The sequence below is a fragment of the Parambassis ranga genome, chromosome 17, assembly GCF_900634625.1.
Source record: "Parambassis ranga chromosome 17, fParRan2.1, whole genome shotgun sequence".
Classification (NCBI taxonomy): domain Eukaryota; kingdom Metazoa; phylum Chordata; class Actinopteri; family Ambassidae; genus Parambassis; species Parambassis ranga.
Window position 1 is genome coordinate 19776151 of NC_041037.1, and position 17012 is coordinate 19793162.

Below are 17012 nucleotides of genomic sequence, written 5' to 3' on the forward strand. Positions count from 1 at the left end.
GACTTGGAGAAGCCAGCTGAAGTTTATTCATGTACAGTCCATACAACCAGGCCCCTCCAGGAGAAAAGACATAAAAATCAGTAATGGCAGAGTTCATGTGGAAACCCACAGCTATGTTTTCCAAGAAGATGATGAAGTGTGCCTGCATTAAATGCACCAAAGTTGATTCTGCCAGTGTAAGTAGAAATAAGAGATGAATCCGAAGGTTTGAAAGACTTACTAAGCTTATATAAGTATTGTTTAGTGCTACTGCAGGTGCTCTCAAAATCATTATTAAAGAGAGTAAGAGTAACAGATACATAATGTGTATGTTAATAAGCGCTTATGAGTTAGACACAAGAAAACATTAACAGAAATTCTACAAAGCCAGAAGTTAATAAAGCTCAGCAGACTCTTTAAAATGTGCCTTATTCTAAGATTTCACTTCAAAGATCCATACACTCAGTTGTTATTGATTAGTGTTGTTAGTCTGTCCTTTACCTGAAGATTTCCCTCTCTGCTTTGGACCACAGAGGCTGAAAACTCAAGCATGCCTGTCTCTACACCCCTGCATTTCTGAAACGCCTGGGGGAGAAGGGTGATGAAAATGCAGCTGATGGTAAACCCCTTCCATAAACGCTTTCACAATGTTTTAAGCATTTCAATATTTCCAGACACTATGTGACACTATACATCCAAGCACAAACTTGATACATGTGTTAATGTATTTTTGTTAATACATTACACTGTGTGTAATTGGGTTTTGAAGGCAATCTCTTTCTCTAGTCTCTTTTCTTTTGCCATTTATCCAGACCTGGAAATAACTCAAATCAAATCTCTTACTGGTCTAGCTGGTTTTTCCTATTCAGGATTGGATTCACCCAAGTTTTGACAAACTAGAGCTGAGAAATCATACCTGGAGCTCCTTCATGAATTTGTTGTCCTCTTCCTCCTCTTCCTCTTTATCCTCCCTGTACGCTGGAGCTGTGGCGGGGGTGGAGGAAGACCCAGGCAGAGGTGCAGGAGCACACATCTGGGGTTTGGGTTTGACCTCTGGTGGCTGTCTAGGGGGTTTGGGCTGAGGAACCATAGGCTCTTTCTCTTTGTCATCATCATCCTTTTAAAGATATAGAAATAAATATTCCATTGTCTGCTTTTGCAATATTTCAATTTTACAGTATTATGTTGGTGTATGTGTACAGTGCTCCCTCATTAATCATGGGAGTTATGTTCTGAAAATAACTCGCACACTTTGCCAAAATCCGCAAAGTAGTTTTTTTCAATTATTATAGATGTTTTAATGCTGTAAAACCCCTCACTATACTATATCTTATAGTATATAAAGCATGCAAAATTGCACTAAAAAAATCTGCAACACTGCAAGGCCACGAAAGGTGAACTGCGTTATAGCGAGGGGCCACTGTATACCAATATTGCCCCAGATGTACCTGTGCTCCAACAGGCTCCTTTCTGATTGTCAAGACTGCATCTCCTGACCTTCCGGTGCTAACACCTGAACTGACAGCATGGAACCTGGAGAGACAATAATTACCATCAGTTTATAAGTTTTATACTTTCATACTTTAGGACATGCACAGCTAGACGCCCATCTGATGCTCACTCATCAACTCACCTCCGTGGAGGAGGAGGTGGAGGAGACTTGCCAGCCCGGTCTGGACTCTGTTTCATCTCCTTGTCCACACTAGAGCGGCGGGGTTTCTCCATCTGAGGCCGGCCACAACGCTCCGTGCTTGAAGAAGATGATGAAGCAGCAGGTGATGGAGGTGCTGATGAGCAGTTGATGGAGCAGCTGATGGAGGAGGCTCCACTGTGGCTGCAGGAGGCTGTGAGGCTGGAGCTAAAAATATCAGATTGTCAGGCTTAAAGTAATACATCACTCACACTTTCTTTTTTAAACCTGTCTGAACTACACTAGGATAAGAACAAACTGACTCAGCCTGAATTATATGGCTGACAGTCTAACAGAAAACAATAGCAAACACTGCTATGTTTGGTTTTCTTTTGTCATACCTGTGTCTGGAGGTTTAAACTGGGTGGAGTCCACCTCATCACTCAGCTTAGGAGACATGTCTTCCTGCTCCACTGAGGCTACAACAAACACAGAAAAACAGCATAAGCTGGATGAATCTAAACTATCAAGTAAGATAAATACCTTGATATGATAAATGTACAATGCCTGATTGTTTTCTAGCTGTGTTTACATTGTGACATTATGGTAAACTATCAAGTCCATATGCATTGCTGCAGTATAATAGTAATGTATGGTAGGTCATGTTTTTGAGTTAATGTTTGCTAGCTAATCTGACAAGAGCTGATTGGATGCTTGGACAAAAACTGGCCATATTATTTGTAATAAATCCAGTTTAATACAAATTTTAAAACACTGAAAATGAACAACATTACCAGAGGGAGAGAAAGCTGATTTTGCATCACACCTCTGCTGAGGTTAGCATGCTAACCAGTTAGCCGTGGCCCCTGGAAGAAACTAGTGTGTCTGAAACAGTCTGCATATTTGCACTGTGAAGCAAAATGTAGCAGACTGTGGAGTATAGATACTTAGTTGCACCACTTGATAATCTGTGTAATTATAGTTTATCATGACAACACTACTGCACCTGAACTACAAATTAGACACTACCACTGAGCAGTTAAGAGAGTTTAATATAAGAAAAGTCCCACCTGGAAATGTCAGAGGTGTTTCTTGCTTGGGTGCAGTGGGACATGTCTGTCCTGAGGCAGAATGGGGGCCGCTCTGTGTGTGATCTGACACATCACATATAGGATCCACTGGGCTGGCCCGGACTGTGCTGGTGTCTGTGCTGGTGTTGGAGGGTTGAGTCTGACTGGAATCAGAGCTGGCTGGTTGGTTAGCCTGGATAGAGCTGGACAGGTTAACACTGCTGGTTTCTACACTAAGACTGCCCTCTGGAGTCTGTCTCTCTGCAGTCTGTGGAGAAATCAAGTAATATTAGTAACTGAATACATGTTTCACAATTAAAGCAGAAAGTGTGTTGCACTAAGCTCAGTGTAAGTCTAACCGTGGTCTGGTCACTGTAGCCCTCCTGTGCTATTGTTGCTGCAGGTTTGTCCAGTCCATCAAGGTGCTGAAGGCCTGGTTTTCTCTGCAGGGCTGGGCTACCCTCTCTGGAGTGAGGACTTACCTTGATGACATAACAAAAAATCTTACAGTGACATTCTGTACAAGGCTCACATCTCATGTCATCATGTGTCCAGTACCTTGGCTACGGTGGGTGAGTTTCGTCCATGAGAGGTTGTCAGAGGGGGGCTAGGGTGGTGGTGCGAGGGCTGGCCTGCTGAGGCTGCTGTGCTATTCATTCTTCGTGCCATGATAGGGGAGGCAGAACCTGCCAAGCTGACATCAGCCTCTCCAGAAAGAGGCGGAGTGGGAAGAGGGGGTCTAACTGAGGATCGGGGCTGAGGTTTGGGGGAGCTCTGAGGACTCTGTTGGTCTGTTTCCAGGACTTTTATTGGCTCCACCTGGGCTGATTTACCTGTCGGAGTTGACTCTGACACACACCTGTTTAAACAGCAAGGACATACTGTCAGATTAATTTCCTGTTTAAAATATCTGCTGTATCTCTGTGTGAGTTACTAAATACCTGCGAAGAGAGCTGAGGGTTTCAGTCAGGGCTTTGACCCTCTTTAACATAGAGTCCATCTTAAGAGGCTCCTCCTTAAGGAAACGCACTGCCTCCACCTCCAGCCTCAGCACGGAGCGCATCTTCCCCTGGAGCTCTGGAAACTCACCTTAAAGAAAACCCAACAGCCACTCAGTGATAAATGATAACAGTTTAATTCCAGACACAACTGCATTGCACCTTGATCTCAGGGTTTTGAGTGATGATGATGTCAGTCCTTTTGGTGAGATACCATGGATTCACTGACCTTTCATTATAGCAAGAGCCTCTCCCACCCTCCGTAGACTGACTGCTCCCTCCTCCACGTCTCTCAAGCTGACTGACAGGTGGCTCGAACTGGAGGTGGAGCTTCTTTGCAAGCGGTCCACATAGTCCTCCAGTTCACTGAAGGGTGAAAAAGATATGAAATGAGTGCTTGCAACAGAACGTCACATCCTGTTGTGCACACAAGATATTAATAGAATAGAATTGAATTGAGAATAGAGTTGAGGATCCTCAGTCCCAGTACAAACAAAGGCACAATTCAGTTCAGTTCAATTTTATTTGTATAGAGTCTTTTACAATCCAAATTGTCTCAAGGTGCTTTACAGAGAACCCCAATCAAACACTTAGAAGCAGATGTTGGCAAGGAGACATACATACATGCAAGAAACATCATACATTACAAGGACAAACATGACGGGTTGTTATAATAGAAATTCTGAGAAACTATATATTGTAATTATTTATAGTAGCATAGCTATCATGGAGGCTAAGAGTCCTACTCAGAGATGCAGACAATAGTTTAAATTAGCTGTAAGCCTTGCTAGCAAAAGATTTAAAGGTGGACCCAAGTTGGAAGCTGGTTCCATAGTAGCGGTGCCTGATAGCTAAAGGCTCGTCCTCCCATTCTACTTTTATGAATTCTAGGAACTACAAGTAAACCTGCACTCTGAGATCTGAGTGTTCTATTAGGAACATATGGTACAATCAGGCCCTGCACTGTGAACTATGTGAGTGTGTTTGACAGAATTGTTTTAAACAAGGAACCAGTCTGACATGTATAAATGTGTGACACAGACTCAGTGTGTGTGTGTGTGTGTGTGTGTGTGTGTGTGTGAGTGTGTGTGTGTTAGAACCAGTCTTGGTTTCAGGTATTGCAGACAGAGAAATTTTACAGACAAGCATGACTCACTGTGAACCATTATATTTCAACCTGGTTAATTTGAGATTCTGAAATGTCCTCATTGTTTGCAGATATGGATAATTCAACAATAATGGTACCAAATTTTATGAATCACTTACTAAAATGTTAAAAAATGAGTGCTGAAATCCCTGTGTCATTGTTGTTATAAAACAATGTCTCTGTCCAATTCAGATGTTATCTAAACATACAGTGTATAAAATTGTTTTATATCTATTAAATGGCGCAAGAACAAGAATCACTGCTTCACAAGTGCTTGCTTGGTGTAAAGCTGACATCAAAAACAGTATCTGTCCAGAAGTAGTACATAGAGTGAGAGTTGTGCTTGTGCTTTTTACCTCATTCTTTTCTATATTTCTGCATAAATGTGACCCAAAACATCAGGTGAAGTCCAGACAGAGTCCTGATGATGATGGCAAAAGTATGTGAACGCCACATTAGAGGAATTGCAATTTTGCCCTGTTTCTCTTTAAAACAAAAAAAGGGACAGCAGGACATTTGGTGGACATCTACTGTGGATTATTGTATTATTATCTGTCTCAAAACTACTACCAATAATAATAATACGATTTAACTGCAGGATATGAGTACAGTAAAATACAGTATATCATTAAAATAAGACCTTTTGACTCCCGTTATATAGAAGGGACATCAAAGATTAATCAGAACTAAACTATGTGTGTAGAAGGGGGGCATATATTTCCCACAAGATTCACCTTGGTGCATTGACAACTACTGATGATACATTTTATTCAAATTTCTCTGCCTGAAGTGGCTTTGTGCTTAAATCAGTTGTCATATCGCTGCACTGCCTGCTTGAGAAACATGTCATCCATCAGAGACTGTGAGTTCCAGGAGCAGGCAGACACATGCCCCGCCATGGGCTCTGACTATGGGAGAGAAAGCATGGGAAAGGACAGAGAGAAGGAAGACAGCCTTCTAACGTGGACCCAGCTCTTCCTTTCAGGTCACTGTTTTCACTTCCATTGTAGCAACATTGTTGAAATGAATGTAAACTACAGCGGGATGTGTTTAGAGATTGTTCATTATAACAGTGCAGAACAAACCTGGTAGAGGTAAAACTGAAACATTTGGATAACCTGAAATAGAAACTAGGAGAAGATGTGTCTAAAGAACCTAGAACTGTCAAGACATATGTGAATGATTTAGCCAAGTTGTAATTAAAGTGCCAGAGATAACAGTCACTACAGTCATGGCCAAAATGCAGGCCAAAAGAATAAAAACACCTCCAAACAAGACTGGAGGGACAACCTGATTAAACATACTGCAAGTGTGTCATTCAGTCTAATGAAATAAAACAAAAGCTATTTGCTCACAGAAATGGTTCCTTTATTTGGTGAAAGAAACAAGAGGTGTATAAACCAAAGAACTTCTTCTGATAGTAAACACAGTGGTGATAGGATGATGCTGTGGGGAAGCTGCAGTGTGTCTAGAGCTAGATCTTCCACCCTGACAAGATTCAGTCAAGAATATCTTGAAAGAAACCTAAAGCAGTTAGCAGGAAAATTTGGTCATGGTTTTCCTCTTCCAACATGACCACAACCTGAAGCATTCTTCTTTAATTCTAGTGAAGAACTGCCTCCAGATAAACAAAGTGAATTGACTTGCCTGCAAAAACCTAACAAATCTGACCTAAATCTGTGAAGTGGTGTACCGAAGACCAGGGTCCATGCCAGGAGACCATCAAATCTGGAGGAGTTTGAGAGATTCGTCAAAGAAGAAATGGCTAGGATTTCCTCAGGAGAAGCATATTTGAAACTACCGTATGTTCCGGACTATAGGTTACACCAGAGTATAAAGTCGCACCAGCCAAAAAAATGCCTAATGAAGAAGAAAAAAACCATAGATAAGTAGCACCGGACTATTAGTCGCACCAGCAAGCCAGCGTAAATCACTACGTTTTTTGCGTAAAGGTTGCCTCCACAACCAGATTTTTCTTTTTTGCAACATCTATATGTGCGACTCTCCTTTCACCCATCATTTCATGTAGAGAAGTGAACAAGTGAGGCCTTGATGTGTTGGTATTTTGCTGATGATGTGTGTGATCTGATATACAGTGTTGTGGTTAGACAGAATAGTAATCACACTCTTCCTAAAACTCCTACTCGTGATGCTTGATAAATGCCAGGCCTCTGTTGGAAGAGTCATCTGCTGTGAAATGCATGTGCAGCATGCTAACATGAGAATAAGTTCTGATTTCTTTGGAAACCAGCGTCATAACAGATCAAATCACCTTCCATCCTCCGCCTCTATTTTTAACAATATGTTTCTTCACATTCTCTCCCTCTCTGCTGTGCTCTGTTCTTGCATGCTATCAATGATTTGACTTCAGCTGCAGCGACAGCATTAGGGGCGGGATGTCAGAGCAAGTGTGCAAATGTTGAAAAGGCTAAATCATGGCCACTAATGGAGGCTTCAGTCTGTGCTGAAGTTAGATAAGACAGCTGACACTTCACATGCATGTATACATTTTAATGAGGACGTCTGATATTCTGTAGTTTGATCGTGTTAGAGACTGAGCAAAATCTCTTTATAGCATAAAATTCAATGTGTCTCCCTCAAATTTGACAAATCTGTTGCACTAAACCAGCCATCCAATGAAGTCCACAGTGACCAATCCTTCTACCAGCAGCAATGTGAACTGTGTATCCTCTGTGCATCCACCTGCAATCCACCTAACCCATTAAATATATAACCAACCCACAGGGATGCCCCACTGGGATCATGAGCACCCCAAATGCATCCCTGGGTTGGGAAATGCATTTGGGGTGCCTGGGTTGGGCCAAATTATAATTTTGTATAATTAGGGACAGACTCAAGTGACATCTGGGTGCCAACTCAGATCACAACCTGCTTGCTTACATGACTAACCATCCACCTGAGCTGAATTAACTTGGAGTTATCAGGTGCTGCCAAGATGGTGAATGCATCTTTCAGAAACCTATTGATAACATCACAGTTTGTCCATCCCCATGGATATCACTTTTTTTTTACTTTTTTTGTCAAACAAGAGTATAAATGTAGTAAAAATGAAGTTACTATTGCTGTGCATGATTGTGCACATCTCTCTTTGTTTAGAATGCTGTAAAAAATGAATTCTATGATTTGATACAGTGAAACATGGTGTTTTAACAGCAGGCATTTTATTAGCTTATTAGATTTCATTGTGTGGTGCTGAGGCTTTGTGTTGTTTATACAGTTCTAAATCAATATTATTCTGTTGCTCCTACGTCTCCCTTGAGAACTGTCCTTGTTAACTGGGTTAAAATAAACCTCATGTGTGTTTCTTTCTGTTAGCTCTCTTGGGAATAAATCAAGTTTACATTATGTACATTTTAGGTTGAAAAGTTGCTTTATGGTTAGTGCTAGGCAAGTAGTCTTTATTGTTACAATCAAAGCAGTACCTGTGGGCAGAGAGGCAAGAAGCAAGAATCAACATGCTGAGTCAGCTTTGAAGTGGCATTATGCTCCACATTATTTCACATTCATTTATTAATATAACTTCCTGCAGCTACAGCATAATGCAATCTAATGTAACTGCTGAGAAAATGTGGATTAGCACAGAGTTGTGAAGCTATACTGTTTGCTAACACTACAATCGCTACAATGAAAGTGGTAATTAAAGATCAAGACAGCCAACCTTCTACATGTCCTGAAATGGGCTATGATAGTAGCTTTGATTGTACTACTTTTTTTTAATTAAAAAAAATAATCTTCTCACTCTAACCTGAGCTGCGTAAGTATCCTCTCCTCAGTAGCCAGGTAGTGGATCCTCTCCTCTTCCATCTTGGCTCTCCGTCTGTATGCTGCCTCCTCAGACTGAGTCAGCCGTTCACACATCAGCACCACCAGCTCCTGACCTGCCATCCGCAGCATTGAATTCACACTCTCCTGGTTTGACAGCTGAAACATATGAAAATCAAGATTCCTGTTTCCACCACCACCTGAGGCCAGAAATATCTGCTGGTAGTGTACAGTGTACTCCACATGAACAAATCTGGATGTTAGTATATAGGTCAGTACCTGCAAACGTCTGAGCTGGCTGAGCTGCAGTCGCAGTTCACACACATTTCTCTTTGCTGAAACCAATCGGTGCTGCAACTCACTGTCAGAGGGCGGAGCCTGGAGAGCCAGAGGGGCGGTGCTGAAGCTGTCGGTCAAAGTGTCGGGGTTCTGAGGCTCAGATGACACACCTGAAAGTTAGGGAAAGGTGATTTAAGGTTACCACAGAGGATGGGAAGCATATTGTAGCGAGGTGTGAAATAATTAAAACATCTCACCTAGTCTGTTATTGAAGGGTTTGCATCCAGCACTCTCACTAAAAAGACACACAACACATACACAGTAAACCTAAATATCGTTCAGTTAAATTATAAATAAGGTACTACTGGCTTACAAGGAGAATGCTACACACCTGATAGCCTCCTTAAACCCTGGTACATCAGACCCCATAGACAGAGCGTGGTGCACTAACCCTGCTAGACTTGCTATTTGCTCCTCCATGGCTTTCATTCTGTCACTGAAAAATACCAACACATACACATTAAATTACATTATATGCACTTTAAGCAAAGTAAGATTCTATTTTGAATAGACAATTCATTACCGACTGTGAGAGGCTGAGGTTGGTTGTAGCATGTACCTGCACAGTTTTCATTCATTGTAAAATTGAATTGAATTATTGAATATAAAAACATCAGACTTTAAGATAAGAAGACAGTGTATGTTAGCTCAGACCCTATGATCCTGTGGACGCATATACACTGCATGAAAATCATTTTAAGAACTTTAATAGGAAAAACCACACATCATGTCAGCAGCTGTACCACAGACACAAATGTGGACTTAAGTCTTCTATTACCCAGACAGACGTGGTCCGCTGTGGTTGCAGGACATACCCTGCCTCATAAAAAATGTGGTTGTTGTGGGAAGAAACCCGAATAATGAAGATGGATAACCACTTACCTCTGGTCACTGGTGGTGGGAACATAACCCTGAAACAGTCGTTCAGGTTGTCCAAGAGGACTGTCCACAAAAACGGAGGAGGTGGAGGATGATGACCCGCCTCCTCTACTTCTGTTTATGACTTCCACTGGGGCCCCGTTGCTGTCCCGTCGCAGGGACCTGCGAATCGGTGACATCCTCTCTGGAGACACCAGGCCCAGTCCTCCAATGATCTGTCCATCACTCATCCTGACCTCACTGACTCTGTGAGGGGAAGGAGGAGGAGTTTTGGTTCCCACTGGAGGCTGACTGTCTCCATATTTCCTGCTCTTCTGCCTGGATGATGGAAAAGCAGATAGAATAACGTATGGATAAATGCTGCTACTGTTAGGATTCTGCTTTTTTCTAATCAGTGAGATTGCAACCTGTGGAGGGAGCGGGTCTGAGGCTCCATGCTCTCTCCATAGCCCATTAGAGGTTTAACTGAAGCACGGTACTGCTGTAGCCCACCTGGGATCCCTAGAACCCCAGAATCCACCATGTCTGCAGTGAGAGAGGGAGGGGCGCTGCACTGAGAGGAGGAGGTGCTGAGGCGACCTCCCCCACCATCTTGAAGGGAGGAACAGTAGGAGTCTGGGTAAAATGGTCCTCCTTCACCACGCACCACTAAGGCCATGCTCTTACTGCTGCCAATGTCCTCATCTGACGCACAGAGATAAACACACAGTCAGAAAGCACAAATACTCTTGAATTTATTGATAGTTTGATAGTTAGAGCTTGTAAAGTCAATTTTACAACATTGGGTCAAAAAGACTTGTCCTGTGCTGTAACGGATGAAGCTGCTTGAAGGAGCAGCGAAATGTCTTCGAGAAAACGCTAAAAGTCCAGTCGCCTCGCTTCAACATTTTGATTGACAGAGAATCTTCATAACATCATATGATCACTAATGATGTCTCCTTATGTTCTCCAAGGCAAAATACAAATATATACCCACCAAGAGAAATGTTTTTACATAGCAGATGATTTAGAGTTGAAACTATGGTATAATTTATTCAAATAAAAGTGTGTTTTTAAACAGGAGTTGCAACAGGAGTTTACTCTGCACAACTGTAGAAAGTCCGCAGATCATCAAGTATGCCAATCATCTTCCTAGTAACTAGTAAGACTTAACTTTATTTAAAAAGACAAGTCTTCCTATGATAAAGGGTGAATGGGTTTTTCAGTTATGAGGGTTTAATGACGATGCAAATGGTGATCAGTGAACTTATTTATTGATTCTATTCATTCCTTGCAGTATTCTAGATTAGTGTTGCTGCACCTCCTGCCATGCCTTGATTTAACTGCTACATAGTTCCATAGGTCCACCACAGGAAACTTACCCGGCTTGACGTCTCTCCTTTCCAGTATGGCACTACTGCTAGTGCACAGGGTGCTGGATCGCCCTGCAGCTGACAGGCGGTCCCGTGGTAATGTGGCACTGCTTGGGTCCACTGCCATGCTGCCCACACGCGCACCCCCTCCACTATATGCCATTCTGGATGGGGACGAGGGCATGGAGCGGACCATAGGTGGGGACATCGAGCCTTGCAGGCTGTGCAAGGTGCTGCGGTTGGATGAAGACAGGGTGTGGACCGGACTGTGACTGCTGTACAGCACCTCTTTGGAGATCTGGAGACAAACAAAACGACATTCACTGAAACAACAACATCAAGTTTGGGACATGCTGTCGTTGTGATTTCGCTAGGACCAGGTGTCCATGAATTAAGGAATAACCACGCAAGACCAATTACTCCCAGAGACAAAAACAAAACACTGCAGCAAATTCCACTATTAGGAAACCTGTGTAATAAACCAAGTGTGTGTGGGTGAGTGTCTGCATGTGCATGTGTGTGTGAAAGCTGTGCAGGCACTGTGGGAAAACCTCCAAGCCTCAACATGCTCCCATAAATCCAGCAAACCAACATGCGTGCCCTCCACAGCACACACTGACACATTAACTGCCAGGACAGCCGGTTCCTCTGTGGTTAGAGTCACAGCAACCTGCTGCTGCTGTGAGTCATCCGTCCGACTCTGACCTGAAGCTGCTCTCTGCTCGCTTCTCTTCAGTTTTCCACAATTACTATGCACGCATTTTGAGTGGGGTTGTTCTGTATAGCAGAAGGTAATCTGGGATGATGTCAGATTTTCATGCCCAGTCTACCTTTGTTTCTGTAAGGGATTTGCTTTTTTATACTCTACAATCCTTTTTGTTCAGTTGCAGTGAACAGGTTGGAACTTGATTTGGTTTGGAGTGTGTGGGTGGTCCAAAGAAGCCAGCATCACAGTCAACAGTCAAACAAAGAACCAGCTACACTTGTTTCCTGTTTCACCTCATCCTGAACTGATCACTGAGTTTTCTGATCACTTGTGGTTCCACGCTAACCTGCAGAGCTCTGTCATAGGCTGAAACTGGAGCTGACTATAGCTGGGGTTTTACTGCAGGTCATGTTTCTGCTCTGTGTGATAACAATGGCTACTATATACATAATTGGGTCCTTACTCAGTAAACAAAACATGTGTATTGAATAACAATACAACATTAGACAAAATGAGTGTCAGTATCTCTGAGCGTTTTACAAATTACACTTCAACAATCAGCTGCTGACCATGTTTACTCTTTTCCACAAAAGGTTAGAGTAACTTGTTCCTGCAGAAATCCATGATTCTGCTGAGTCAACAAATATAAGCAAAGGATATGACTACATAAATATATCAGTCCACATAGATACCTGTGTGCCATACTCACTGTAGATTCTGTGATATCACATGCTAGTCTGACTGTGTTGAGACTCACTGCTCTGTCAATTTCAGAAAGGCTCAGCAACTTACAGAAATATATGATCTGTGATAATACATATTCATAATAAAAATGTTGTAAATAACAATAATGTTTTTGTGCACATGCTTAGGTAACATGCATGCCCTGACTCCTGTCCTCCAAATTTGATCCAGCATACATTTACCTAATTAGTGTAAATACAAAAGCTTTATGCTTGTGAGCTACACCTATGTGAGCCTCCAATGTAGCCTATGCATGCATGTTGATTTCTTTTGTTTACTTCTTGCACTTCTGGCAATGGTAACTGAACCTGAGCGAGAACCTGAATCTCGAGATTGGAAGAGCTATTTCCGGAAAGGATCATTTCATGTGCTTATCCCACAACAGACATCGACAAGGAAATGCTTTTCAAATATTTAAAATATGCTACCAAGCAGACCAATTACATTTGTCTGCACCACCACAACATGCAGTTCCATTCGAGGGGCAAATTAGAGCAGCCATAATAATGAGATAAAGGTGCTGAGTGTCAACTGAGAAGACAACAGGGAGGAATTTCTAAACCTAGCCACTGCTCTGTGACTGTGACTCAGTCACTATCCTTCTTCAACACCGCATGGATATTTTACAGTCGTTTGCTCTATTTTACAAACCATATTATTTCACCTCACATTATTAGAACACCTCACAAAACAGAAACAATCTTTGTCAAGCGGTGTCATACAGTCTGACTTACCTCTGCATGAACACTGAATATTCCTGTGCAGAGGAGATGGCAGCAAACCGAATGGGTGACACCATTCAAATCCATCTCTTTATAACAAAAGGGCGTTCATATCTAAACCTGCAGAGTTGACAAGTCGTAACACATAAACTGCCAGCAGTCTGAAAATCCAAGGTGAAATAAAGTCTGCATTACGTCCAGACCAGTTTCACAAGGAAAGCAGGCTGCCAGTCAAAAGATTGTTGCAGCCAAACTGAGTTGACACATATTCTTCACGACAACAAAATCTCCTTCCAACTGTCACGCAGCCCTCACTGGCTTTCACTTCAGCTTTCAGAAAGCATCCTCTCTCTCAGCATTCAAAATCTCTGTAACTGCCATAAAGTTCAACTGCAGATGAGTGCACACACATACGCATGCATTAGGCCACCACACCAACAAATCAGATTCTGTATAATAGCATGCCATCCCAGCACCCATTAAACACTGACCATCAGCCAGTTTTTGCCAACTGGCTGTTACTAGCAGAAATTAAGTGATTATATGTTTGATATGAGTAACAGATGCTTCTGTAAAGTTTGGCTATGTGTCAGTCTAATGCTCTGTCTGGAAACATTTAAATTTCATCTTCAGTAAATCTACGTAAAGTCTGCTGCCCTCCACAAGCTTTTTAGACACACAATGCACTGCAAACTTCAAGATGGACTGTGCTCTACAAAGGGAACATGGCATGTATGTGGGTGTGCATATAGTTTTACATAAACACAAATCATATTTTATTAGCAGAACATTATCGTTCCTTGTGAATTCTATATTTTAGAAAACAAATTTAACACTAGAAACTTAAATATTTTCATATTTTTCCATAGACTGATCCAGGTCTGATTTCACAAAATGCAAAGACACAATACTAAACTGCATTTCTAAAGTCATTTTGGCAGAAAAAGTGGCTTAAAAGTAGTGTACTGTTTACTATTTGTTCTCATATTGACTCATAATCTTTGTAAGGATATCTGTATGTGGGAACATGGGCAATGAACGATTGACATTAGACAGACTAAATGGTCTGATGCTCCTACCACACACATTGTATTGTTGTGTATGTGAATAGCAGAGATAAACAGTTGGCAGTGGTCAGTGGAGGAGGCACTTCTCTGTCAGTGTCTTATCTGTCAGACTCATGGGAGCAGAGCAGCATCTGGTTTTCAGACAGCTCAATGGCCCTTCTGACAAAAGCTTCCAGTAATCGGCAGGACACTGATAGTGTGTAATTGAGTGGTTTACTTATGAAGAGATGCACATTATCAGGACTGATGTGCGAGCATGAAGCATGGAGTCTGTTAACTGTCCTCCTAGAGCGGCAGATGCTCTATGGAGACTTCCTGTGATGGTCTGCATGAGTTAGAATGGTGTTGCACCGTTGCTTTTATTTAGTTTCCTGCCATTTGTTGGACTCTGCTGTGCTCATTTGGGCAGCCATAGAGATGAGATTGCTTGTGTTTGATTCCTTCCTGTTTGAAATCTTTTTTGCAGCTGTTATGGATTTAGCCTCTTGCCTCTTCATTGTCTCTTTTGGTTCCCTTGCTGACCGACCAAAGTAGGCTCCTTTGTGGGCCGTACTTGATCATCACAGTTTCTGTCTTTCAGAATGCCATATTATAAATGTTCTAAGTAAAGACTGATTCCAAAACAAAGGTCCAACAACAGGTAAAAGGGACACTGACAAAAATCACAGAATTAAAACAAGCCATGTTAAAAGGAGACTACCAAACTTAAGTGACTCAAATCTGACTTTTTTCACTTCTCATTGAATCCATGAATCTGATCAATTCTGATTTTTGAATCAGACCTAAATCACTTCAGGATATGACCCTAAAACCAGATATACCCTGCTTTGTAACCATGTGACAAGAATAGGTACCATAAACACGTATCTGATGAAAAAAATACAACTTAGAGAAAGAGACACATGGCGGCTACACATGCAGGTGACAGATGAAGGAAAGCACAATCAATATTACATACATTTGCTGATAGGTTGTCACAAGGGTCACACCTTCTACTGGCAGCATTCAGGTGAATTTTAATGCTTGTTGTGACACCATGCAGGGCCAGTTTCAAACTGCATATGTGACGGGCTGTTATATATCCATATCTATACTTCAGAACAAAGTATTGTTTTTATTATTCTTGTGTTTTATCCTTGGGATAAATTGCTCCTATGAAAATCACCATTACACATGTGTGTCATTGAGTCTCACATTTTCACTTTGTCACACATGAATTCTATAACATGTGTTTTGTTTTAATTGTAAACGGTATGCAGAGTATGCAAGTTATGCATTTCATGTCAATTCTGATGAATACCTCCAGAGGAGGAGAGGAGGAAACTGCAAACTGTAATAACCCTCATCAGTCAAGTGAGATATTTCCATGACTGGACGTTTCCAGAGGTTGTAGCATGTAGCATCATTAAAATCAATCCATTCTAAACACTGCTTGCACTGCTTCTTTGTATGATGCAGAATGTTCAATGTATAATAAAGCTAGGGAAATAATGCATCTCCACTGCCACATTTCTAACATGACTGATAAGCTCGGGGGGATGCTATAATTATGGGTCAAAACAGGGTGACATATTTGTTGCTGATTGGCCCAAAGGCGACTGCATCATTTATGTGGCACAGCATGTTTACTGTGGCCTTGTTGAACCTGTCTCTCTGCATATCACTCCTACACACAGCCTGCTTTCTGCACAGAGGGGTCATGTGCGGTGCAGACTCACAGCAGTACACACTACATGATAAACCATATGCTTTACATTGAGCTCATGCTGGTCTACGGACATGTTAGCTTCATTATCCTGTCATTTCACAGCAGCCTTTAGTTCTGCTTTATTCAAATCATCACATATGATCCGTTATTTTACATCACTAACTGTGTGTCCAGTCTTCCTCATAGTTTGGTCTCTCTCTCTCTCTGTATCTTTCTGCAGGTCTCTCTCCCTCCAGATCAGCACTCTGACCTGCATCCAGCCCCAAATGCAGTGTCTACTGTCAACACCTGCCTATGTCATTCATCTATGTAGTGCTAGTATAATTACTAGTTTTACTAGTATTACTAATTTAACAACATATCAGCTAAAAAACAAATAAATACAATATAGTTTTCCAGCACTACAATTATAACAACCTGTCATATTTGTCCTTTGTAATGTATTATATTTATTGCATGTATCCTCAAAAGTGAAAGAAAATGGACAGCTAAGAGTTGTCCCCTGGTGGTGGCTCTTCTCTGTTGTGCCATTCTTGTGATCAGTATCAGAGAAACTCCGCAGGATCTTCAACAACCACGACATCCCCGTCCATTTTAAACCCATGACAACACAGAGACTGGTTCACCCGAATGACAAAACTTCCAGGGAGAAACACAGCAATGTGATATATGCAGTCCAGTGCAGTGAGGAATGATGATCTGTACATTGGGGAAACTAAACTCCACAGAAGAATGGCTCAGCACAGGAGAGCCACCTCTACTGAAGCAACTGAATGCTGGCTCATCATCAAACCAGGTCCACAATTCCAGAATTTTTTACTAGATTGCTCTAGTAAAGGTCAAAGACAGCACCACTTTGATGTTAGTGGATGGGACCTGGACCCAACA

At 41.8% G+C, this 17012-nt stretch overlaps 1 protein-coding gene across 3 annotated transcripts in view; it reads right to left on the minus strand.

Moving 5' to 3' along the window:
* Positions 1-1427: 1427 nt before the first annotated feature.
* The window catches only part of LOC114450109 (sickle tail protein homolog), a 46474-nt gene continuing 30889 nt past the window's right edge, over positions 1428-17012 (minus strand). For 2 of the 3 annotated variants that reach the window (XM_028428047.1, XM_028428049.1), the window contains 16 exons: positions 11187-11475; positions 10233-10509; positions 9829-10143; positions 9470-9505; positions 9278-9382; positions 9144-9181; positions 8887-9056; positions 8591-8766; positions 3907-4043; positions 3621-3768; positions 3238-3538; positions 3039-3161; positions 2680-2947; positions 2011-2088; positions 1613-1837; positions 1428-1512 (listed from right to left, as the gene is read on the minus strand). In XM_028428047.1, the coding sequence (XP_028283848.1) occupies positions 1665-1837; positions 2011-2088; positions 2680-2947; positions 3039-3161; positions 3238-3538; positions 3621-3768; positions 3907-4043; positions 8591-8766; positions 8887-9056; positions 9144-9181; positions 9278-9382; positions 9470-9505; positions 9829-10143; positions 10233-10509; positions 11187-11475 (2634 nt within the window). In that variant the 3' untranslated portion in view covers positions 1428-1512; positions 1613-1664. The remainder of the gene's footprint in view (positions 1513-1612; positions 1838-2010; positions 2089-2679; positions 2948-3038; positions 3162-3237; positions 3539-3620; positions 3769-3906; positions 4044-8590; positions 8767-8886; positions 9057-9143; positions 9182-9277; positions 9383-9469; positions 9506-9828; positions 10144-10232; positions 10510-11186; positions 11476-17012) is intronic. The other variant, XM_028428048.1, reaches the window with a different exon arrangement.